The following is a 26,150-nucleotide window of genomic DNA, read 5'->3' as shown; positions in this document are numbered from 1 at the left end:
TCAAGAGAAGATATCACTCTGAATATCGTGATTTGTCATTTTTGTCGAGGAAAAGTCCTGGCACTTAAATAATCTGTTTGTAAAGGTCACGAACGTTTTTTTTACACTACAATCAGAAAATAATAAGTGTCGCGTTCAGTCATCTCTCTCCCACACACGGTCCAGCACCCACAATATTTTGTCACGGCTTGAGCCCGCGGAGTTCCGGGTACCACCGCCTCTCTTCGGTAATCGACTTGCTTTGAGCGACAGTAACCTAGACTGTATAAACGCAGTCCCTTTAGAATAAGAAAACGTAGACAATGTAAGTTTTGCGAATGTAAGTTTGTGTTGCAGCAGTCAGTGGGGTTCTCTAAATTCTAGGGAAATACCTGAGCACATCCGCTGGCTGTTGGTGTAAAAACAGATCCGAACATTAAACGGAGAAAGAATAGCTGTCAAACTGCCCTGCAGCTGGGGAAGTTTTGCGGCTCTCCTTACACGTGATTACAATTTTAATAACACGGAGAAAGAGGTTTTTACTTGGATTCAGACACCGAACCGCCCCCTAACTCCCGAAAACACCAGAATCAAGTGAACGATTTATTAAATCTTAATAAAAATAAAACTTCTAAACCAAGTAAGCGATCAACGTGGCTTGTTTTTTTAGCAATATTTTGCGGACTACTGATTGCGTTGTTACTGGTGTGAGGTAAACGGTTTTGTTTGCTCTCGGTTGGCGTTCGCGTTTTTATCCGACTTTATTTTTGATCATATACTGTAGTTCGTGTCATTTTTTTAAAAGACAGTTATTAGATATCATCATAACACTCGGGGATTGTTTACAACCGCTCAGGCAAAGGGAAACTCCGCAGATAAAATGCAAGTCCGCGACCAGGGGCGCAGGTCTGAGGTCTTCACCGCAGGAGTCCCCCAGAGACACCGAAAATCCCCGCTGGGCCGAGGCGCCCTGCTTCTCTCTGCGTAACACCCGAGGGAGAAGAAAAGGGTTCAAGACTACAAAGTCATTGGCCAGACCTTATCACCGATTTGCGATCGCACGCACTATTTTCTTAAGATGATTTTCTTTTTTTTTTAAGATGCGACTTTTTGTTTTCAGAACAAAAGACTTGAAGACCGCTGTGTTAAATACTGTATGCCATGTCATTCCCGGGCATACTAACAGTGAAACACAGCTCCGTTTTTGTGCTGCGTTAAACTGTTCTTACACTCAAGACCACCAATTTATTCTTAACAAGTCTTTCAAACGTAACCGACATCTCGTTCGTGCGGGGCTTAAACATATTTTCGGCAGGTGTTTAAAGAATAACAACAAGAAGAAGCGCAATCGTTCCCTTTCCATTGCTACTGAAGTTTATTAAATGTTCAATTAATGTCTCGCAATAATTTACACGACTGTCAAACAAGAAGCAACACCCTACGCTGTTAAAACTACCAATTCTGTCTCTGGACGTACCCGCTATAAAAAAAAATCAAGCCTGCCCCCCAGTGGCCAGTCCATGAACTGCACGCGTATCCTGAGTTTAGCATTCCAGTAAACGAACTGGAAGATCCCAGATCAGGACGTGTTGGGCTGGTAATTATTTGGAATAGGGGAGGGCGGAAGAGTGGTTGCATATCAGGAAAAAAATACAGAAGGAGTCACACAAAGAGAGATGGTTCTATACCAGGGAGGGTGGGGATTAGACCTCTTTAATTTCTGGTCCTGCATGTAAAAATACAGTACTCAAAAGTAAAAAAACAGTACTCAAAGGCATAGGGGAAGAATATTCCCCCAGATCCTGAACCAGTAGTCTTTGGTTTTTCAAAGGCAACATTCAGACTAACGAAAGCACAACAATTAGCATGGATAGTTGCAGTTGATAAAAGTCTTGAAGAGTGGAGACCTGTCATTGTGCCCTTTGTGAAGAACTGGCTCAATGATATGATCTCCTCAATGACAATGGAGAGGATACGTTTTTATTGGACAGGAACTCGGCAGCGGTTCCTCAGGACCTGGGGGCTCTCTGCTGGCTGTCTTGAAAGAGACTGAGCTTTGTACGTTTGCGTGATTGTTTTATACATCCAGTCATTTTGTGATCACTTCTGTCACAGATCCCTGGCCATTCACTTCAGGGCTCCTGACCAACATCACACATGACCTTCAAACCTTGAAGACGTGCAGAACGAACTCAATCCTGGCTCAGTTTTCAATCTGGGGCTGCTTCTACAGCGTGCAAGACAGGTAGCTGGATACTCGTAAATGCTTTCAATAAAAACAATACAGAGGTTTATACATTCATCTTTAAAGTAAGAAAGGCTTTCCTTTGTGGCTTTACAGTGCAGAGTAGTTTGGATAGTTTTTAAGTGTTGTGGTTCAAAGTGCTGTGCTTTTGAAATCCTGCGTGATGAACGCCAAGGGACATCCGCTCTGATTTCAGAAGGAGCAGGCAATCAGACCCCTGGACTGTTGTTCAGGGCTCCAAAGCTGTAAAACCAGAGAAATAAATATACAGTATAATGATGTCATCACCTGCCCAGGCATAAACTGTTGCACTGTTCTCTCTCCCATCATTACTGTTTCAACTCTTACTTCCACTGATAAAAACCTACTGGCAAAATTGCATGTGCATTAAATACATCTTTTGTCACGGACATCAGATCAATTAAATTGATCTGATGTTAAAATGCATCATACATTCATTAATATAATTGATCTTGCTGCTTACATAGCAATATTTCTTTCTTATACTTGGTTACTTACATCAGTTGAAAAGGTGGTAGCAGTTGTAGGTGACCGGAAAGCGGGTTAAGGCAAGCCTGTCCTTGTTGCAAGGTTTGGGCTGAGGTTATATTTGAGAAAAAGTCTTAAATTAATAAGGATGCACTTTTTTATTTCAAACTCTAAATCTTGCTTAAAGCCATTTCTTATCCCAATTCTGATCCTAAACCGAATCCTTCACCTTCACTAAGACAGACAGCCTCAGCCACTCACACTGCTAATCCAGCTGGATCACATAATGAAATAACCACAGCCCAAGCCAAAATGCACAGCTCAGCCAAGCCCAGAGCATGTAGGGTGATGTCTGATAAAGGGATTGAGCTTCATGTAAGCAGATTGCCCCATGAGCTGATCTAAGAAATTAAGGGCAACCAGAAGCCTTAATTGCCACATGGCAGAAGGAATGAGTATTTAACAAACTCCAAAGAGATATCATTGGCCTCATTTGGCAATAAATGTAGAACAACAAACACTACTCATTACATTTTAAAGCTTAGTGATTATCATTGCTGGAGACTAGGGGCCAATGTTATTTTTTGTCCGTGGCCATGCAATGCTAGATCAGTGCTGTACAGGTTATTGATGTTATTGACTGTTATTGACATCTCATGACAGGTATGGTGTAATGGTGTATGCATGTAATGTACAGGGAGATCCGCATGACTAGATAAATGCCAGCAGCCATATCACCCTGCAACTCACAACTGGCAACCCACTGAAGCTCAGCAGGTGTGAGCCTGGTCAGTACCTGCATGGGAGACCTACTGGGAAAAACTAAGGTTGCTGCTGGAAGAGGTGTTAGTGGGGCCAGCAGGGGGCGCTCACCCTGCGGTCCATGTGTGTCCTAATGCCCCAGTATAGTGACAGGGACGCTATACTGTAAACAGGTGCCGTCCTTCGGATGAGATGTAAAAGCGAGGTCCTGACTCTCTGTGGTCATTAAAAATCCCAGGGTGTTTCTCGAAAAGAGTAGGGGTGTAACCCCGGTGTCCTGGCCAAATTTCCCATTGGCCCCTACCAATCATGGCCTCCTAATAATCCCCATCTATGAATTGGCTTCATTACTCTGCTCTCCTCCCCACTGAGAGCTGATGTGTGGTGAGTGTTCTGGCGCACTATGGCTGCCGTCGCATCATCCAGGTGGGGCTGCACATTGGTGGTGGTGGAGGGGATCCCCATTACCTGTACAGTGCTTTGAGTGGAGTGTCCAGAAAAGCACTATATAAGTGTAAGCAATTATTATTATTATTATAAATGTCATGCTTGATATTGATCGACTCGTGATGGGATACACCATAAAAATGCACCAATATAATGTGCAGGGAGAAGACTATTACCAGATCTATACCGCACAGCTTACTGATCAGGCTGTGTAGTGTAATACAGGGTGGCACTGACCTCTCTATTATATTGTTGTTACGTTGGAGTTCACGAGCAACCACTTCCATTTCTTCTCTAAGCCGATTAATCCTGAAAGGAAGCACAAGCACAAGATCACAGTTTTAAAATGAGCTCATTTTAAACTCAGGCAGGCGCTCAGGTGAACAGCTCTTAGCCCGTCCGAGAAGGAGTGGGGGAAAAAAGAAGGCAATTCAGAGACACATGGGGAAACACATGGGCTCTTCTCTCAGGCGTGTGGATTATCTGATTCCAGAGGAAAACAGAACAGCACTGTCTGTGGAAAGAAGAAGAGGCTGAGCAGCTTCTTCTGCAGTTTTTGTATTGGTTTCGTTTCCTGAAAGGCAAAGAAAAGGTCTGTGTGTGGAAGCAGCCAAGCTGAAACAATGGGGGGGCACTCCTGTTCTGCTCCTGAATTGGGAGAGTCAAGAATGATCTTTTCTTTCTTGGGACTGTCCCACGTCCAATTTGCCTAACTTGCCTCTTCTCCTCGACACACCGTGAGCCCTGAGACCTGAGACCTGAGACCTGACAAGCCCTGACCAGCCCTCAGACAGCCCTGACCAGCCTTCACACAGCCCTGATGAGCCCTCAGACACCCCTGACCAGCCCTCACACAGCCCTGACCAGCTCTCAGACACCCCTGACCAGCCCTCACACAGCCCTGACCAGCTCTCAGACACCCCTGACCAGCTCTAAGACACCCCTGACCGGCCCTCACACAGCCCTGACCGGCCTTCACACAGCCCTGACCAGCCTTCACACAGCCCTGACCAGCCCTCACACAGCCCTGACCAGCTCTCAGACACCCCTGACCAGCTCTCACACAGCCCTGACCAGCCCTCACGCAGCCCTGACCAGCTCTCAGACACCCCTGACCGGCCCTCACGCAGCCCTGACCAGCTCTCAGACACCCCTGACCAGCTCTCACACAGCCCTGACCAGCCCTCACGCAGCCCTGACCAGCTCTCAGACACCCCTGACCAGCTCTCAGACACCCCTGACCAGCTCTCACACAGCCCTGACCAGCCCTCACGCAGCCCTGACCAGCTCTCAGACACCCCTGACCAGCTCTCACGCAGCCCTGACCAGCCCTCACGCACCCCTGACCAGCCCTCAGACACCCCTGACCAGCCCTCACACAGCCCTGACCAGCTCTCAGACACCCCTGACCAGCCCTCACGCAGCCCTGACCGGCCTTCACACAGCCCTGATGGGCCCTCACACAGCCCTGACCAGCTCTCAGACACCCCTGACCAGCCCTCACGCAGCCCTGACCAGCTCTCAGACACCCCTGACCAGCTCTCAGACACCCCTGACCAGCCCTCACACAGCCCTGACCAGCCCTCAGACACCCCTGACCAGCCCTCACACAGCCCTGACCAGCTCTCAGACACCCCTGACCAGCCCTCACACAGCCCTGACCAGCTCTCAGACACCCCTGACCAGCCCTCACACAGCCCTGACCAGCTCTCAGACACCCCTGACCAGCCCTCACACAGCCCTGACCAGCCCTCAGACACCCCTGACCAGCCCTCACACAGCCCTGACCAGCTCTCACACAGCCCTGACCAGCTCTCAGACACCCCTGACCAGCCTTCACACAGCCCTGACCAGCTCTCAGACACCCCTGACCAGCCCTCACACAGCCCTGACCAGCCCTCAGACACCCCTGACCAGCCCTCACACAGCCCTGACCAGCCCTCAGACACCCCTGACCAGCCCTCACACAGCCCTGACCAGCTCTCAGACACCCCTGACCAGCCCTCGCGCAGCCCTGACCAGCTCTCAGACACCCCTGACCAGCCCTCACACAGCCCTGACCAGCTCTCAGACACCCCTGACCAGCCCTCACACAGCCCTGACCAGCTCTCACACAGCCCTGACCAGCTCTCACACACCCCTGACCAGCCCTCAGACACCCCTGACCAGCCCTCACACAGCCCTGACCAGCTCTCACACAGCCCTGACCAGCTCTCACACACCCCTGACCAGCCCTCACACAGCCCTGACCAGCTCTTAGACACCCCTGACCAGCCCTCACACAGCCCTGACCAGCCCTCAGACACCCCTGACCAGCCCTCGCGCAGCCCTGACCAGCCCTCAGACACCCCTGACCAGCCCTCACACAGCCCTGACCAGCTCTCAGACACCCCTGACCAGCCCTCGCGCAGCCCTGACCAGCCCTCACACAGCCCTGACCAGCCCTCAGACACCCCTGACCAGCCCTCGCGCAGCCCTGACCAGCTCTCAGACACCCCTGACCAGCCCTCACACAGCCCTGACCAGCCTTCACACAGCCCTGACCAGCTCTCAGACATCCCTGACCAGCCCTCACGCAGCCCTGACCAGCCCTCAGACACCCCTGACCAGCCCTCACACAGCCCTGACCAGCTCTCAGACACCCCTGACCAGCCCTCACACAGCCCTGACCAGCTCTCAGACACCCCTGACCAGCCCTCACACAGCCCTGACCAGCCCTCACACAGCCCTGACCAGCCCTCACACAGCCCTGACCAGCCCTCGCGCAGCCCTGACCAGCTCTCACACAGCCCTGACCAGCTCTCAGACACCCCTGACCAGCCTTCACGCAGCCCTGACCAGCTCTCAGACACCCCTGACCAGCCCTCACACAGCCCTGACCAGCTCTCAGACACCCCTGACCAGCCCTCACGCAGCCCTGACCAGCCCTCAGACACCCCTGACCAGCTCTCAGACACCCCTGACCAGCCCTCACACAGCCCTGACCAGCTCTCAGACACCCCTGACCAGCCCTCACGCAGCCCTGACCGGCCCTCAGACACCCCTGACCAGCCCTCACACAGCCCTGACCAGCTCTCAGACACCCCTGACCGGCCCTCACGCAGCCCTGACCAGCTCTCAGACACCCCTGACCAGCCCTCACACAGCCCTGACCAGCCCTCAGACACCCCTGACCAGCCCTCACACAGCCCTGACCAGCCCTCAGACACCCCTGACCAGCCCTCACACAGCCCTGACCAGCTCTCACACAGCCCTGACCAGCTCTCAGACACCCCTGACCAGCCTTCACGCAGCCCTGACCAGCTCTCAGACACCCCTGACCAGCCCTCACACAGCCCTGACCAGCCCTCAGACACCCCTGACCAGCCCTCACACAGCCCTGATGAGCCCTCAGACACCCCTGACCAGCCCTCACACACCCCTGACCAGCTCTCAGACACCCCTGACCAGCTCTCAGACACCCCTGACCAGCCCTCACACAGCCCTGACCAGCTCTCAGACACCCCTGACCAGCCCTCACACAGCCCTGACCAGCCCTCAGACACCCCTGACCAGCCCTCACACAGCCCTGACCAGCTCTCACACAGCCCTGACCAGCTCTCAGACACCCCTGACCAGCCTTCACGCAGCCCTGACCAGCTCTCAGACACCCCTGACCAGCCCTCACACAGCCCTGACCAGCCCTCAGACACCCCTGACCAGCCCTCACACAGCCCTGATGAGCCCTCAGACACCCCTGACCAGCCCTCACACACCCCTGACCAGCTCTCAGACACCCCTGACCAGCTCTCAGACACCCCTGACCAGCCCTCACACAGCCCTGACCAGCTCTCAGACACCCCTGACCAGCCCTCACACAGCCCTGACCAGCTCTCAGACACCCCTGACCAGCCCTCACACAGCCCTGACCAGCCCTCAGACACCCCTGACCAGCCCTCACACAGCCCTGACCAGCTCTCAGACACCCCTGACCAGCCTTCACGCAGCCCTGACCAGCTCTCAGACACCCCTGACCAGCCCTCACACAGCCCTGACCAGCCCTCAGACACCCCTGACCAGCCCTCACACAGCCCTGACCAGCCCTCAGACACCCCTGACCAGCCCTCACACAGCCCTGACCAGCCCTCAGACACCCTTGACCAGCCCTCACACAGCCCTGACCAGCTCTCACACAGCCCTGACCAGCTCTCACACACCCCTGACCAGCCCTCACACAGCCCTGACCAGCTCTCAGACACCCCTGACCAGCCCTCACACAGCCCTGACCAGCCCTCAGACACCCCTGACCAGCCCTCACGCAGCCCTGACCAGCCCTCGCGCAGCCCTGACCAGCCCTCACACAGCCCTGACCAGCTCTCACACAGCCCTGACCAGCTCTCAGACACCCCTGACCAGCCTTCACGCAGCCCTGACCAGCTCTCAGACACCCCTGACCAGCCCTCACACAGCCCTGACCAGCCCTCAGACACCCCTGACCAGCCCTCACACAGCCCTGACCAGCCCTCAGACACCCCTGACCAGCCCTCACGCAGCCCTGACCGGCCTTCACACAGCCCTGACCAGCTCTCAGACACCCCTGACCAGCCCTCACGCAGCCCTGACCGGCCTTCACACAGCCCTGACCAGCTCTCAGACACCCCTGACCAGCTCTCAGACACCCCTGACCAGCCCTCACACAGCCCTGACCAGCTCTCAGACACCCCTGACCAGCCCTCACACAGCCCTGACCAGCTCTCAGACACCCCTGACCAGCCCTCGCGCAGTCCTGACCAGCTCTCAGACACCCCTGACCAGCCCTCACACAGCCCTGACCAGCTCTCACACAGCCCTGACCAGCCCTCAGACACCCCTGACCAGCCCTCGCGCAGCCCTGACCAGCTCTCAGACACCCCTGACCAGCCCTCACACAGCCCTGAGCAGCCCTCACACAGCCCTGACCAGCTCTCAGACACCCCTGACCAGCCCTCACACAGCCCTGACCAGCTCTCAGACACCCCTGACCAGCCCTCACACAACCCTGACCAGCCCTCACGCAGCCCTGACCAGCCTTCACACAGCCCTGACCAGCCCTCACACAGCCCTGACCAGCCCTCAGACACCCCTGACCAGCCCTCACGCAGCCCTGACCAGCCCTCACACAGCAGCACTCTGCCCTTCACAGAGGCTGATGGACAATAACTGATGAAAAGATAATTATCAACCACTATGCTGTCTGTCAGTTAATGATTGATGAAGAAAACAACAAAAACTAAAGGGAATATGATTTATAAAAATCTTTGATTTTTGATACCCATTATATCCTACAAAGAGCAACCAGAAATACAGGATGGAATAAAGTAATTAGAACTCCCCCATCTGACTGTTCTGGGTAATGTCACCCCAGGCAATTTGCACCCCACCAGCTGTGGGACAGCTGTGACCAGGGGAATGTCCACTCCTGGTCCTCCTCCTGAGAGTGGCAGCCAGTGAAATGCCCCCCCCCTCTGGTGCCCGTCCAGATCTCTCACCTGGCTATCATCTGGTCTCGGTCCTTCATGCCGCCCGGCGCTTCCGCGCAGAGCGCTTTCTGCTGCGCTCCAAGGAGTGCTCTGTCCAGCACCTGAGAGAGGGGAGCAGAGACAGGCCACTGCTGCGTCTGTCCACCTGGCTCACCTGTGCCTATCACAGTGGAAACAGCGCAGCGCGACCCCAGCATGGCCAAGCACGGGACAAAATGCAGGAGGCCACGGCTCAACACCAAAATGACAGTATGGGAAAACGGCAAAAAATGAGCATATTCCTCAAATGTCAAGTTTCTAATAAATACTGACAGGCTATAAACAGAAAAATAATGTAATAGCTTCGCAGACTTTATTTCCGTTACCTGGCTCTGATGCTCCTCACAGCTCTGCAGGTTGTCAATGACTTTATGTAAAGAGCAGCTGAGATCCTTCAGCCTCTTCCTGATGTCATTCAATGTGCTGAGGAAACACAGACACGCCTGACATCAGCAGTCACTCAAGACAGCTTAATCACATCGTAACGCTAATATAAAATATAAAACTCATTGACAATCAATTTTGTACCAGTGGACACCAGAGAGCTCTACAGATGTGGGGAGACCCACTTCATGCTCCACTGAAGTGAAGCCCCTCACATGGGTGACACAGAGCAGCCATTCTTCCCCAACACTCCCAGCACACAGCAGATCAGGGGGACTAAAGAGAAATTTCTCCACATACTTAGTTAAAGGGAAATTTTATTGAGACCAGAGTGTGAAAGACCAGATAGCACCTAGTGACCTAGGATGTTAGACGATCAAGTAGTCGGGACCTTGGTGTAGTGTCTCATCTGAAAGACAGTGCCTCCTACAACACAACATCCCCCGTCATCATACTGTGGTTTGGAAATTCTGAGAGGGATAGCACCTCCTACTGGTCCACCAACACCACTTGCGGAAGCAACCTGGTTTTCTTTAGAGGTCTACAATCTCAAGACTAACCAGGCCCAGGCTTAACAAGCTTGAGAGAAATGATGAGACCAGGCTACAAAGACGACGTGCTGTCATAACTGCACATGCACTGTCACTGTTCTCTTCTTTTTCACACTGGGTTGGCAGCACCAACAGGAGAGCCAAGACATCAGAGGGCGAACGGCAGCGCCACAAACTCTTGGGCTCTAAGCTGGCATACAGGGCACTGCTGCTCTGCAGGCCGAGGACACTCCAGCCAGCTCATGCTCTCCGTATCACATACTGCAGCTTACAGAACTGTGTCACTGTAGGCCAGAATCAAACGCATGTTGTGTGGGAAAACACTTCAACTAATTCCCTGAATTATCACTTTTACTTCCCCATTGGAAATGACCTGTTATTGTCCTTTACATATCTGCCCCCATTTGGAAAGGACAGCAGTTGAAGACATCCTGTGTAGGACCGGGTGGCGTGCTCCCTCCTAGGACACGCCCACCCGCAGAGACGCTCCTCACTGGACAGACTGTGAGCTCCACAGCGCCTGACAGGTGAGTTAACTCTGACTGGAGGAGCAGCGTGTCTCTCGCTGACATCACCATAAGCCCGCTAGGAATACCATAGCTGAGTTAGGCCCACCCTACCTCAGAGACGCTCTGCTAACCATACGGCACCTGTGCGGCTTCATTAGCAAAGCGGCCTTCCCTTGTCTGCTCACCTGGACCAGCTGCTCACTGTCACCAGAGCATTCTTGTACGTCTGCACACAGTCGTCTCTGAAGAGACATTTGACTTTCTTAATGTGTGCCGTCAGGTTAATCCTAAAAACACAGAAGGGTAACCATTAAGCACATTAAACACTTAAAATATAAATGAATGTTGTATGTATAAACTGTATAAGTGTATGCAAACAAAGAACACAGCACACATACTCACTAAAAATAATGAATATGTGTAAAATGAATTTCACACTGGATCTCTTTTATTAACTAAGTGTTGTCCGTGTACAGTATTAAACAGCGCAGGATGTGGTCGCAAATGGGTCCAGTGACTGTCACTGCAGTACTCACTTTTCAAACTTGTGGATCTGCTCATCATTATACAACAGTTCTGTGAAAAAGGAAATCAAAAAGCCCTTAGTAAGATTTCAATGTTTGATTCACCTTACAGCTCCTCCAACCAGTACTCCGATGGCCTGATCTGACACAAAAAGACACAGAATTTAACTTGGTGACTCCCTAAACTACCCTGTCTGTCATTTGGAATCTGTCATATCCGTTGTTTCTTTAGTTTTCATCAGATACCGTATGTCTCTATCCAGGCGGTCTTTGCTCCTTAAATTCAACAGTTTGCACAAAAAATAACACAGTCCTCTGACTGCTCTTCGATCTCTTCTTGCAGCAGGCAGAAAGAGAGACAGCTTGTCAAACCTAAACACGCCCACATGTACTTACTGCCTGTCATTCTGTCCTTCCTGTACTGCTGGTACACTGATGTGATCTTCCCAAGCAGAACATCAATTTTCTGTGTGCTGCACAAAGAGAGGGATCGTCATTGTGTGTGGAAACCATCAGCTACTGTCACGTAAGTCATTATAAGACACTGCGTGCTCTGATTAGACAGGCCTTATTGCCATCTAACACACAAAAAGATGACGTGCAATTTAGTTTACCCATTATGCCTACACATAGTGCACCCAGAGATGCTGTAAACATTAAACATTAAACTGAGGTAGAAAACTGGTTCTCTAATAAGAGCCTGAGAACTATGAACAGCTGAAAACTTTCAAAGGGTGTCTGATTGCTCCAATATGCTTCAAGTAAACCAATAATTACTTCAATTACCTTGTGAATTGCAAACCTGAAATTTTGTTGGCCCTTAATGACTGAAGTTATGCACTGCTTGCCTGACCGCTAACAAAACTTGACAAGGTGTGGAGGAGAGGGGAACCGCTGCTTACGTTCTGTCCCTCGCCCACAAATCCGACTGCTTGGACCACTCCTGCTTCATCTGCTCCAGCCGGGCCTGCAGGTCCCGCACGCTCTCCACATACAACGGGAGGTGCTCCTGTATCTGAGGAAGAAGTCCAGCTTCAGCACAGCGCTGAACACGGCAAAACAGCCGCGAGGAGATTGAAAAGGACTGCCTGTCACATTTGCACACATTCCTCTTTCAAACAACCACAACCAAAGCGCACAAGTCCCAGCTCAGTACTGGAGGACGAGAGGACACACTGGTAAAGTCCCAGCTCAGTACTGGAGGACACGAGGACACACTGATCAAGTCCCAGCTCAGTACTGGAGGACATGAGAACACACTGTTCAAGTCCCAGCTCAGTACTGGAGGACATGAGGACACACTGGTAAAGTCCCAGCTCAGTACTGGAGGACATGAGGACACACAGCTACAGTAAGTTCCACCTCAGTACCAAAAGCTATAGGTTTTACCCTGTACTCTGAGTGAGCCCTCATTCTGATTCAGACTGTACCACTGGCTGACACATTTTTTATGTTGCCAGAAGGCAAAATCAAGACAGTCCTCACCAGGTGCAGTTTCTTCTTGTGCTCCAAGAGGTCGGCACGTTCCGGGGTCTTGTAGTCCCCTCCAGACTGGCCCCTGGGGGAACAGGAGACGAGGTGTTCTTGAAAAGACAGGTAGAGGTCCAGAGAGGAGCCCAATTTTGCACAGGCAGGATGGAGAGGGGCCACTTTCTCCACTTGCACTGTATTATACAGAAACACACCAACCCAGAGATGTATTGTATACTCTATTGTCCATGCACAACACTAAGTTACCAGCTTTTTGGTAATGCCATCATATCACTTCCTGTTATTGCAGATGGCAGAAATGGCAGATGGACGTACATGCTAAATACAGCGAAATCATAGGAGAAGCATTTCGATGCATCCAAAGTAGTCCCCAGTCCAACCAGTCCCCAACCCAGCCAGCCCTGCAGGTCAGGTCAAACCAACTACTTATGAGCAGCAAGACTCACAAGTAGTTTGTTCAATGAAGATTACTCTTGTCTTTGTGGGCTGAAGGTTATTCAGAGATTCCTTCCGAATGGTCTGTCAAGTGCTCAGTTTAACAAACCACCTACGTACTGTAACTGATCGCAATTAAATCCTTCCAAGTCTTGATGATGTAATGGTTACCTACTGTATAATACCTGCTGGACAAGGGCTCTCCAGCACCAGGGGTGCAAACTCCTTTTATAAACAATTTATTAAACAAACTGCAGAAAACGTCAGGAAAAGTGAAATTAAGTCAGGAAAACCGTGGGAGACGTGAGCTGTCCCATGTGCGGACCTTCCGGTGGCATCTGCCATTTTGGAGACCAGTCAACAACCTGAAGAAACCAGGTGCAAGGCTACGTTTTGACGTCAGTCTTCTTTCAGGGTCAGTCACCCCAGCACTGCAAGGAGAGTTTACCGTCTTCTTTGCTGCAGAGTGCAGGCTGTGAGCACTTGCAGGTCAGAAGAAGAAAGCAGGAGAATAAGGCCCCAATGACAGTGAGACTCACAGTCTGACGAGTTTCTCCTCTGTCTTGAGGCAGGCAGTGAGCTTCATGTTCATGATGTTGATCTTGTTAACTACGGTGCTACACTCCTGTCGCACGTTCTCGCTGTAATCAACAAGCAAAGAACATGTTGGCACTTTTCTGGGGGTAAACGATTCTCTGCGAAATCTAAATAAAATCTGTTCAGAAGAAGGAAAGTTTTTTAATATATGACATTGTATGAATTTGCTGCTTGTGACCTAGTTTGACCAATTGAAAGCTTATCTCCTTTACAAACAAACATAGGGTTACAAACGAGAGGAGGCCAGGCCATTAAGCCCATCTAGGCCATTGGGTAGTTTTAAGGATCTCACCCATCTGTTTCTTGCCAGAAGCCAGGGTATCGGCTTCAGCAATATGACTGGGTAGCTTGCACATACCGGAAATCATTCTTATGCTCTCAGGTAAACTAGTAGGGGACACTGCTCCCTCTAGGCTAGAATCTCCTTGCGCGTGCCCCAGTATTGTGACAGGGAACACAATTCTAGTGCTTTTGATAGATTCCACTTAAGACTCACTGCACTCCAGTGGTGGAAGAGGGGGTTCACCTGCTACATTCAAATTCAAAGAGTCCTTATGGGTTTGAAGTGCTATAGTACTGCTCAGGATTTCTCATTCTTGTGATTTGTAGGTATACTCACAAAAAGCTATAGAATCCATTCAAAAGCAGCTCCTGGCACTTCAGCAAAGACTGTGCAATCCTCAGATACTGGTGAATAATGCCCACAATACTCTGAGAAGAAGGAACAGAGAGAGAGCCGTCTGCAGAGCTGCACTGGGCGTGGTGACCACGATCAGCTCTTCCCGTCACAACACACCTTCTCATTTCTTAGGTGGACACCTACCTTAGTGAAAGAAAAATCTGCAACCACATCAAACCGTGGAGGTACAGCTGGGGTTTCCGCTAATAAATGGGGTGAAAAGGAGGAAAGGAAAGAGTAAGTTAAACAGATCATCTTCAGCAGCTAGTGAAGGTTTGGAACGCAAAAACTCGTGGAAACACAGATGTGTTCATTGTCTGGTCTCTTATATTTATAGCAGAGGGGCAGGCTATAAGGATATAACTCCTGATGTAGTTCAGATTATTTTTTTCTGAATTCAGAACTGCCTATTATTTTAAGAGATACCCAAAATGACTGACACACCCATAACTTTAATTTAAACAATTGTGTGCCTTTCACATCTAGGCTTGCAGCTATGAACCCTGTGACCGCACACGGGAAAGAACAAGGAAGTGCAGGCAGACTCCTCCATAATGCCCATCTTACAACCACTCATCTTTGAACACATCACAGGAAGTACCGCCCTGTACTAGAGGATCAGTGTTGACTGCAGGAGAGGCACGTCCCTCACTGATTGCACTGCAAGTCAGCAAGTGCCCTAGAGGCTGCAGGGCTTGCTGTGCTGCTCAACAGGTTGAGTTCTGTGCTCACAAGTTTGAGCCTGGGCCATGTTGCCAGACGAGTCTGACCAGGATTCTCCAAGCAGTGTGAGAACCTTTTTAACGGTTGAGCCACTTGGGATGCCTGTGATGGCTTTTATAGAGCAGAAGGAAAGGAGAGACAAGGCATATTGCCATATTGTGTTCAAATCAAGAAAAACACATTCTAGGCTAGAGGTCTACAGTAGAGAGACATAAGCTGTCAAGATGCAGAAAATAAGCAATTAAAAAGATTTTATAAGGAGATCCCAGCGGAGCTCTGCTCATAGAAACACAAGCCTGGACCAGACTCGAGGTGTCCTTACGCTCTCGGTAGAGGACTCCAACGGTCTTCTGCGGCTCGCGGCTCATCAGGAAGATCGGACGGTCAGGTATGGTTGGTGGGAAGCTCATCACCTTCATGGTGGGATCCAGGAGCAAGGGATGCCCGTTGAACAGGAACTGCTGCTGTTCAGGACTCACCTGAGTCTGCCTGAACACCTCCTCAAAGAATATGGAGGCCCTGGGAGCAGCGAGGGGGGAGAGGGGGAGAGGCTGAGCCAGGCCTGAACTCCTGTCGAGAGCTGACCAGGAGTTACAGCACTTCCTTGTGAGAGAGGAGGTCTCTCAAGTGAATAGCACTGTTCGGACACTCAGAACTCTGAAATGTCCAGTGCATTCCAGTTTAGCTACTGTAGTACAAAGAACTCCCTAAAAACTATAAAATAGTTCATTAACCACTTATGAAATAATTAAGAAGCCGGCAGTGCCAATAGGAATGAGAACGGAGTGAATTACAAAAACCCCAGTGACTGAAATAAGGACGTCTGTGCACGTCTGGACTGGACAGCCAGCTTCCTGCATGTTTCACAGGCTTCCTCTGGTTTCTGAAGACATTCTGGTCACAGCTGAGGCTGTGCAGACGGGGATCAATATCACTCCACATGCATGATCCTGACTGAACTGCATCAGGTGACCTAAAAGCCTGCAGGAAGTCCTGATGAGTTTCAGTAGCACATGGGCGCGTTACTGCTTCATCAGCACAACTGGCAGTACCACACTGGGCCGCTGGGATTAAAAGGCGCTCACGTGTTGTAGTGGTGGATGTAGATGGTGTGCTTGGAGGCCTGCTGCAGGGAGAAGACGTGGACAGGCACCCGGTGAAGGATCCCCGTGGTCTCGGCGAAGAACTGGTCGAAGCCCCAGCACTTCTCCTGATCGGCCTCCAGGATGTTGGCCAGCACTGGCACCAGCTGGGCCTTCAGCCCCCTGCGATAAAGACAGAAGAGCCGTGGCTGCACACGACAACCCAGCACAGCGCACAGACTCGCTGGCCAGAGCGCGATGACATGCTTTTAATTAACACAGTGCCCTCTGCGATGCTACTAAGAATGCTTTTTGAGAACTCCCTTACATATACTTAAATGCGAGTTACAAAACCAGCAATGGACAACGTCATTATACAAAACACAGGAGGGTACACTGCGATAAGTTCTCCTTACTTTGTAACAGGAAACAGGAACTTTTTTAACTGCTTAATTGATGAGATTAATTGAATAAGCTTATTTCAGTCTGTGCTGACACTATTTCCAGGTGTTGCCGATGCTGGCGTTGAGATTCAGGTGTCCCTGCTCTCCATGGCTCCATGTGCAAGCGATCCCTGTTTGCTCTCAAACACTGTGGCACGTGCACCTCCTGCTACAGGCATCAAGGGGCAGACGTGCAGGTTCGTTCATACTGATGCATCACGCAGCACAAACACCTGAAGAGGTCAGACTGCAGATGTATACTGCTCCAATGTAAGGAAGAAGCCTGAGCACTCACGTGGACAGCTGACAGGATACGGGAAGCTCGTAGCTCCACTCTATGTGCCCATCCTCCACCCTCTGAGTCCCTGCTATTGCCCCTGTCGGCTTCTGAGTGGTGATCTTATACCTGGTGGAGTGGGAACAGACAGGGGAACAATCATGATCTTGGGCTTCCGGGGTGCTTTCACGGGCAGCAGCAAGATCTTCACTTCTGCAGCACAAGGATGTGACAGAGAAAGGCATCCTTTCATCAGCCTGACTGAAGACACCAGTGATGGGCTCGGTCCAGCCCCCCTGCTGTACTGCATGGGAACTGCAATTACGAGAACAAAAAAACCAGGAAGAGCAATACGAGCAATAGGAGCTCTACACCCGATGGCATGTTCAGCAGGAGAAAGGCGCGGAGAGGGTATAATGTGGCTCTCAGCTCCCAGAGCAGGAGCGCCAGGCCCCTACATGATCTGCTTGTTCCTGCGCGGTCCTCCGTACGGCACGAAGGGAAGGCTGCCGGTCGCCGCGTGGTAGAACGTCACACCGATGCTCCACAGGTCCACGGTGACGCCGTATGACTTCTGCTGAGGCTTCCGGAGAACGGCCCGCTCGTACATGTCGGGGTGCTGGACACACAAGGGAAACAGAGACGCGTCACAGCGGCCCCCCCGTGCAGCCCCAGATCCAACCCAGCTGGCTGGCGCTGATGTGAGAGCGCCGCTGACTCCCTCCGAAAAGGTTGAACAATTCCAAACTACGGTGAAGAGGATGGCGATTTTGGAGATCCAAATTGCATTGGCGTATTGGCTCACTGCAAGACTCTTGTGCAAGTAAGAGTTCATTGAGCAGCTACGCAGGGCAGAAACAGTGGCCCTTGCCTGAATGATTCACAGCAGAGGAGCCATGAATTTAGACGAGCCTGCTGTCGAAACGCTACAAACGAGAAAATGGCTTGCTGCACGAGTGTGAAAATGTGGCAAAGTACACCCCCCCCCCTTCCGGTCCGTCTCCCTCCTCTTCCTCACCAGATATTCCTCCGTGCCATAGATGGAGACGAATTTCTCGTCGTCCTCCAGCTCCCGCGCCGCCCCGAAGTCGGTGAGCTTGTAGACGGAGAGGCCGTCCTCGCCCAGCAGGCGCATGATGTTGCCGGGCTTGATGTCGCGGTGGACCATGCTGTTCTGCCGCAGGTGGTTCATGCCGGACACTGGGATGCCGGGAAAGGGGCTGTGAGACACGGGGACGACATCCCACCCAGCACCGGCACCAGACCTGCATCACTCCAGGAACCGACTTTGCTAGCTCTCAGAACGCACTCTTACAGGAAGCCCCTTCGACACCCAATCTACAAGCCTCCCTGTTAGAAAGCCACCATTGAGCACACACGCCGGAAAACCCAGGATCTGCGATTGGTGTGCTGTTACTAGGTAGGTGGAAATTTGTTTGACTTAATCTGGGACTTATTCACTGCCATGGGTGTTCTGTGTTTCTGAGACTCCTTGAAGTCTTCAGATGCATGAACAAGCTTTGATCCTCGACAGAAGATCACACCTACACCTTTCTCAGACCTAAACTTCCTGCTTATAATTTTTTGTTGCAATTTCTTCCTGCTGTTTGCACAGTCCAGTATGTTTTCAGGTGTTCATTTTAAGCTCCTCCCACCGTGCTTCTGCACTGTCTCCTACAATGAGCTTTGTCATGACTGGGCATACTGCACTTCCTTTATTTGTAATTATAGATGACGTAATTAGAATCAGAATTATTAACTGAATAATCAACTGTATCCCTTTTCTGTTTTCCTCTGTCCCTTACAATATGGATAATAAGTCATTTTTAAAGAGTTTATCTCTTTAAAACTTACTAAATTGTGCGCCCACCTTTACAAAATGTATCTAATTCTAAATGTCTTTTATTCAGTTATTTCAGTCTGTTTCCCTATAGGAGCACTGCAGGAAACACTTCTAACATTAAAGGTGCAATAAAGTGCAGGGCCTGTGTCCCCTGCCCTGGGCTCAGTGCACACTGCTGCCCCCTGTCAGCTTACCGACACACTGCAGCACGATGAGGAACTCAGTCTCCGGGAGCCCGAAGGCGTTCTCTGGCTCCTCCAGGAGATTGAGCAGGCTGCCCCCCGAGCAGTACTCCATCACCAGCACCTTCTGCTTGCTGTTCAGGTGCATCTGCCACAGCAGGGAAGGAAACATGGGCGTCAGGCACTACTCCAGCACATGTGGGGCAAATGGGCAATTGCAGGGGTCAGCGGCAACTCTGCACCAGAGACAGGGGTGAGACTGGGACTACTGTGTGCACCAGTGACAGGGGTGAGACAGGGAATGCAGTTTGCACCAGTGACAGGGGTGAGACAGGGACTGCAGTTTGCACCAGTGCCAGAAGGTGAAGCTCTAGATGCTGGCTGCTTGTGAAAAGGGTTTAGCCCTAAACTGAGCAGATGGGGTGTTGCCCAGCGAGGCCCACACTAGGAGGGGAATACGGCTGTGGGGATGGGAGAGTGTGGAGGTGAGGGGGGTGTCGGGTTCTAGATGAGATAAAAACAAAGCCTTCATGCCCTTGGTACAGAGACACACTGCACAAGCTGAAAACCATGAGCTAAGAGAGCAGTATGAACCCAGAGTAATCTCCTTCGGCTGCGTGTGAAATCCGGCCAGGGCCCTACCTCCTCCACCGCGAACAGCTTCACAATGTTGACGTGGTTCAGCTTCCTGAGCATCTCGAACTCCCTCATCTGCACTTCGTAGGACCTGATGTAGCTCATGTTGTTGAACACCTTGACTGCCACCAGCTCACCAGTTTTCTGAGAAACAAGCAAACACTGTACTGCGTGCAGAATGAAGTAGACTCATACCCCGGGTATAAGAATGCGCGGTATATGAATTTTTGCCAATCTGAACATGAAGAATTTGTGCCTTGTAATTTGTTATACACACGAAAATTTCACTAAACCGAACTTCGAAGCTCGAAAGTGAGTGACTTGGCCCGAGAACCTTCTGTGAACATCTAAAGTCAGCGCCACCCAACAGCTGCTTGTTTCTGCACGGGTGCAAGACATTGTGGTTAAGTACGCTGTGGGGCAGCAGTGCTTTGTTTACGATCACAGCGAAACCTTGTGCTCTCATTTTCAAAGTGTTTTTTTTTGTTGACGTTCATTATGGGGTCTTAAGGAAGAGAAAAAGACTCTTTATTGTAATAGCCAACAACAGTATGCACATCGTTCTAGCTGATCACTTGGATAGCGATCTATTATGAAAGAATGAAAAATGTAAATATAATATCATGAATTATTTTACAGCTACAGTCGACTTATTTGAGTAGAACCACATTGTTCACTAAGCTTGCTGTAATGGTCTGTATGGAATTATATGTTTAGGGTGGTTTTTGAGTGAACTTGTCTTCGGTTCTGAATGGGGGAGAAATTCCCCATAAGAAATCATGGAATTTTTATTTTTGATTCACGATCTCCCGCCTTCCGAACAAATTTCCAGGAACGAATTAGGTTCGGCTCCTGGGGTGTGAGTGTACTGTCACTTCTGCACCTAAACCCTGTCCATCCGCACACTTCTTCAGGATGAGGAATGTTGTCTGGTATAATGCAGTGCACATCAGGCCCACTGCTGAACACTTTTCTGAAAAAAAAAGGCCCTGATAAATCTAAAACAATAAATCCACAGATGTCAGTTATTTTAGAAACACACAGTGTTGAAGACATTTCTTAGCATTGCCTAAGGAGCTCAACAGAGATGTCGAGTTGCTGCGGCTTCTCACTCTGCAGGTGGCCAAGGCGCCGCCCACTGAGAGGCCACACCACGCCTCTCAGAGAAGCAAGCTGGGCAAGGAAACCGTCTCGTTTCCCGGGACAGCTCCTGCTGCATCTCCTCCCGGGACCCCGCAGCAGCTGGCGGCTCCGGCACCCTGTCTTTGGGGAAGAGTGCCTGCTACGTGTACATAACAGTTCCGTTTCCTACTCAAAACCCCAAAACTCCCTTAAACACAAAACAAGGAGAGCTGCTTTTCCCTGCACATCACAGCGGCCCCAGGAGCCCACGCCTGATGCCAGTCACTATTCCCAGAGCCCAGCTCACTTTTCCCACGTTAGCCCTGAGACTTCCAGACCCGTTCAACAAAATAAAGGTGGAAGTGCTACACAGTACGGTATCCAAATTCATCATCGTTAATAATAACCCACCTAAACTCAGAGGGGAAAACCTTTGGCTAAACTGGGATCTAGTGAAGGCTCAGTGACCGCTAAGTACTGTTTAATAGGCAGCAGGCAGCTGGGAAATAAACGCTGTAACCGAAGAGCCCAGCCTTCTGTGTAACTGGAAGACGGCTGACACACGATCCTCGCTGCTCTTGCCTGAGCCTGTCTGCCTTGTGTTTCGCTCCTCCAGTGAGCCAATTTGGGACCCAGCTCGTGCATCGCTTTGTCTGCCAACACACACCACCAAAGTGACAGAGGTGGAATCATAATGCCTTCTGCTGGGCTTCCACTCCCCTGGCCTCGCCGAACGCTCCCCTGACTCAGGAAGCACACAGAGCACTCCCGAGACGCCAGCTGCGGTTTCGAGGGAGATCAGACTCGTTCACAGGGAAAACAAATGACACCTGAACCAGAGCGGCTCGCACATGACAAAATACTTGCATTTTCATCTCAGGTAAGCAGCCAATAAGTGAAACTACAGCGCCCCCTTGTGGTACCGATACCTTGTTGCGAGCTTTGTAGACACTGGCCGTTGCCCCCTGACCCAGGATGTCCTCCTGTGACCACAGGTAGTTGGCGGTGCTGGTCATTTTTTTTTTATCTGTGGGAAAGCGTTGCACTGACGATGGCTTCAGGTCTGCAAGACAGCGAGAACAGAAGTCACTTCTTTACGCAAAGGGGAGTGGGGATCTGGAACAACCTACCCAACATGTTGTTGAAGTCTGGAAGGGATCCTTGGAACGATAGATACGAGAAACCTACCAAACCAAATGTCTCACTCTCAACTCTACTCTCTTTTGTTTTAACATTGTTCAGTAAACAACATGTTTATAGATCATTCTGAAGACTTGTTCTTTAGAAGTTATATGTAGTTGATGTTTTTATACCAATATCACAATATTTAACTGTTAATACAGAGTACTATTTCACAGGCTCACACAATGTCTCTAATACACACACAGTGCATTACAAACAAGATTATTTAAGGACATAATCAGGGACAACAGCACAAATACAAGATTCCCTTTTGTTTTCAACATCTGCACTCCCAAATCTGCCAAATACCACAGTTTCAAATATTAGGAGATTTCAAAGGCCATATGTGCGAAACTAATAATGAGAAAAGTGGCCTCTTGAAAGAGCTCATTATTAAGGGAAATAAACCTCAACACTGAGATTTGACATCAAAGCACCTGTGATGTGGAAGATTAGTAGAGTGCATTTCTGGACATGCGTACCCAAAGAAGGAATTTTAATTTGAAGAGTGCATGACACTTGACTTTTCATTTGAACTTCTTTTCAAATACTTTTTGTCAGAACTCATGTCCCACAATCCTAAAAACCGTGACCCTGTTCACCGAGAGAAACCACTTGAGCTCAAGAAAAATCATACTGGGTATCTGTCAGTATACTGGGTATCTAACAAGAGTGCGGAAACGAAAACAGTGCTAATACAAACACGGTGCTGATACTTTACTGCTTGTTACTGTGGCCACTCATTTGTGCCTCTTTGTTTTCATATGGAAACTTTTAGTTTTTATATGAAAAACCAGACGAAACACAATCACTGTCACAGACCGGAGTCCTGACGGTTACTGTCCAGGTGCTCAATAAAACATTCGGGTCAGACGTGCGACAGAAGTGTCACCTTGCGATGTGTTCTTACAGACCTGGGGATTCGTTACATGGGAACGAGGGAGCGTCACGGACCGACACTCGTCCTCCTTTCACTTGCGACGAGTTTAGCAGGAAACTGGGAGCCGTTCACTTGTGTGGCTGACACTACGAAGTGTTCGTGTAGTCAGCAACATTTTAGTATCCTGTTTTTAAAGAAGGGTTGAGAAAAAAACAGAAAGGCAGAGGACAAGAACACTCACCTCTTTTTAACGGCAGGAGAGGGAAAAAGACAAAGGAGTGTATTCAATCACAGGCCATGCAGGTGACGGGCAGGCTGGCTCTTGTGAAACAGCTGTTGCAACATTCGGTACAAACTTCACAAAGGAAGCCGGTAACTTCCTGCCTGCGAACTGTGTCAGAAAAAAAAAAACCCAGAGTTACGATGACCTACTTTGGAAATGTCATTTTGTTTACATGGCAAAGCTGCGTTATTTTCTTCTTCGAGAAGCGCAGCGCTGAACTCCGAGACCGTTGGCCTTGGGACCTGCGCAGGCCTGAGGGGCTTTTCCCCCACAGTGTCTGCACTCCAGCCTGCAGACCGAGGAGAGAGCAGACCCAGAAAACCTGCGGTTCCCTTCACGCCCCAGAAGTTGAGGACACCAGGTTGGGAGGCTCTCTCAGGGACAGTATTACAGAGCACCATTAAATCCCCATTTTCTTAGCGCACGGAGCAGACTCAGAGCGGTCAGTTCAGCAGGTGTTTTGCTTCACTCATTTAGGAATCGTCTGTGGCCGAGACATTAAGACATTCAGCCCTGAAGCCCATTTTTTACAAATGATGGACACAGCTTTAGAAACACTCACTGGGTCTTCAGAACCAGACTCGGACTCCCCGTTTATTGGCATGAAAAACACTTTTCATTGCACCAACCCCTGTTACAGCAGGATGGCTGCCCTGGACTCTCGAAAGTGCTTAACCCCACCGTCACCACGCGCAAGACTACGGGCTTTCTGGCACGGTGGGCTCAAGGCTGGTCCGGGCCGAGCCAGGTGAGAGGACAGCGGACTGCCTCAGCACCGGCGGGATGAGTCCTGCACGGCCTCTCCCAGGGCTCGCCGCCACACACCCGGCGCCCCAGAGTGCCAGGAGCACCAGCCTGCCCTGGAGAGGCCCTGTTTCTGACACGCAGCTGCCCAGTGCCCACAGTCCACAAGGATAATATTAGTCGCCCCTGGAGTGCGGGACAGCACGACTTTGCTGACACGGGGTCTATCTGATAGGGGAAGGCGTTCGGCAGGAACTTCAGCAACCCACACCTGCCTGCTCGCGTCTGGTGAAAGCAACAGAAAACTGGATTATACGTCTACAGTAAAAGCATGCATAACGAGGGAAAATCATCTTTTCACAAAGGGTGGTGGGAGTGTGGGACAAGCTGCCCATGCATGCTGCTGAAGCTGATACCCCGTTTTTTTTTCAATAAACGTCTGGATGAGATCCGGGGATCAATTAACTACCAACTACCCTTGGAGCTGTTCGGCCAAACGGCCTCCTGTCTTTCGTAACCTTCCTTATACTCTTATTAGTCCAGATGCCTTCTATTCTAGTAGGAAACCCTAGGACGACGATTCAATAAACTCATCAAAGTAAAAGCGTACTCTGTACACACCGTCTTTGGGCAGGTATTAAAAGAGCAAGCGACGTCCAACAGGAACAGTATGTAGCGTATGAAACAGTTAATGATGATGATTAAGGATGATTAAGAAAACATCCACATAACAGCAAACACCTGGTCTAACCGGTTTTAATGATCCAGTATAACGCAACAAACAGAGACGGGAGCGCAAGAGACGCAACCTGGTTCATCTTCATCCCAATTGTCGTAGTCTGGGATGACCGGCTTTGCGCTCCCAGAGACTCGCTCGGATTTATTAATTTATTAATCGCTCGCTGCACTACTGCGCGTTAGCAGTCGTGAAGGGAAAATAACAATAAAAAGGCGATGAAGTCTTCATAGTGTGACGCCCTCGCCTGGCCTTGCGGCCGAAGAGCGCGGTGAGGGGCACTAATAACAACAGCCAGGGCGGGGACTAGGGAGCCTCCGGCCAGCGCCGCTGTACACTGTGTGAGGTTGCCCAGATCACTGTAAAATAGTTCTAACCCACTTACCACCCTATACCTACGTACCAGTACCCGAAGTGACCCTAGTATGCTGTAACCTGCTTTGTCTGGTCTTAGTTCTTGCTTGGTTGTTGCTGAGCCGGACACCCGTCTGACTAATAAAGCGCCGACTGTACTAAAAGAACCAGAGTGATCGTCTCCATCCTCGCCGCGCTACGATATTTTATCTTCCACTTTTCCTTGTCCTACACAGGGAATGGATGACTCCTGCGGAGCTGATTTGAAGCCCTCACTCACTATTAGGAGCAACGCCGTTTTTGCTCCAATGTAAAAAAAAAAAACTAAAAAAATCCGAATTATTGCGAAAACACCCAAAGACATTACAACTGCGACTCGTACTCCACAATCCGATTTGTTCATGTTCCGCACTGTATCCATTTCAGTATCGATTCTGTCAATTAGCTTATGCATAACAAAGCTTTTTACAGAAACACAAGTGAGAACACACCGAGACATTCCGAAACCAACCAAAAGTAGAAAACACAACCTTCATTAAAGAAGCCAACGTCTCGCACAGCTTTCCTGAACCGTGAAAATTGGGATCTTTCTGCAGAAAAGTGCGATTTACCTTTTTCCCCTTAACACCAGCTTCACCGAAATTCAAGGCTCATCCAGCGAAGTCCAGGAACTAACGCTGGTTTCGATTTGTCACAACTTCCTAGTTGAATATCCCTCTGTGCTTAAAGAGACAGACTAAAAATAATATATATATATAAAGAGCGATATTAAAAGTAGTTCACTTAAACTTCCTCCAGTGAGTACTGAGTATGAGAGGCATATTGAGCGAGAAATAAAGTTAATCCCTTAGACGTTAGTAGCTGCAGCTACTATGCGATGTGCATTACAGGATGAACTTTAAAACAACTTTGATATGTAGTAAATGCTCAAAACTCCCTTAAGGAACGTAAAGGTGCGGTGACTCTGGCTAATGATATGCGGGTGTGGCTGGAAGGTTGCTGGTTCGTATCCTACGGCCGGCAGAGGAATCCTA

The 26,150-nt window shown here is 50.1% G+C and overlaps 1 protein-coding gene across 3 annotated transcripts; it reads right to left on the bottom strand.

Moving 5' to 3' along the window:
- Window positions 1-1,658: 1,658 nt before the first annotated feature.
- ikbke (inhibitor of nuclear factor kappa B kinase subunit epsilon) lies at window positions 1,659-25,801 on the bottom strand. Of its 3 annotated transcripts, XM_088921227.1 has the most exons (23): window positions 25,728-25,801; window positions 23,241-23,390; window positions 21,867-22,000; window positions 19,822-19,959; window positions 19,192-19,327; window positions 18,173-18,354; window positions 17,613-17,773; window positions 17,173-17,283; window positions 16,438-16,617; window positions 15,675-15,871; window positions 14,774-14,832; window positions 14,570-14,661; window positions 13,893-13,994; window positions 12,913-12,985; window positions 12,330-12,442; window positions 11,824-11,900; window positions 11,440-11,479; window positions 11,089-11,190; window positions 9,786-9,882; window positions 9,430-9,521; window positions 4,160-4,231; window positions 2,744-2,822; window positions 1,659-2,467 (listed from the first exon to the last, which is right to left on the bottom strand). In XM_088921227.1, exons 3-22 carry the CDS (start codon window positions 21,951-21,953, stop codon window positions 2,789-2,791), a joined length of 2,145 nt encoding a protein of 714 aa, XP_088777353.1. In that variant the 5' UTR covers window positions 21,954-22,000; window positions 23,241-23,390; window positions 25,728-25,801; the 3' UTR covers window positions 1,659-2,467; window positions 2,744-2,788. The 3 variants fall into 3 exon arrangements, with proteins under 3 accessions (XP_088777353.1, XP_088777352.1, XP_088777354.1); XM_088921226.1 differs by lacking the exon at window positions 2,744-2,822; XM_088921228.1 differs by lacking the exons at window positions 2,744-2,822; window positions 23,241-23,390; window positions 25,728-25,801 and adding an exon at window positions 23,034-23,140.
- Between the last annotated feature and the right edge of the window lie 349 nt (window positions 25,802-26,150).

Source organism: Atractosteus spatula, chromosome 7 (genome assembly GCF_055471065.1).
Source record: "Atractosteus spatula isolate fAtrSpa1 chromosome 7, fAtrSpa1.hap1, whole genome shotgun sequence".
Lineage (NCBI taxonomy): Eukaryota > Metazoa > Chordata > Actinopteri > Semionotiformes > Lepisosteidae > Atractosteus > Atractosteus spatula.
Note: the sequence above shows the minus strand (reverse complement) of the source record. Positions and strands in the feature narration are given on the sequence as shown.

What these genes read in the sequence shown, in the direction of transcription:
- ikbke (XM_088921227.1), bottom strand. Translation starts at nt 21,953, where the DNA reads ATGACCAGCACCGCCAACTACCTGTGGTCACAGGAGGACATCCTGGGT. An exon ending in TGGAGTCCTCTACCGAGAGC is followed by an intron (nt 14,833 to 15,674) that starts GTAAGGACACCT and finishes CCCATTTATTAG; the next exon opens with CGGAAACCCCAGCTGTACCT. An exon ending in GAGGAGAAACTCGTCAGACT is followed by an intron (nt 12,986 to 13,892) that starts GTGAGTCTCACT and finishes CTGTTCCCCCAG; the next exon opens with GGGCCAGTCTGGAGGGGACT.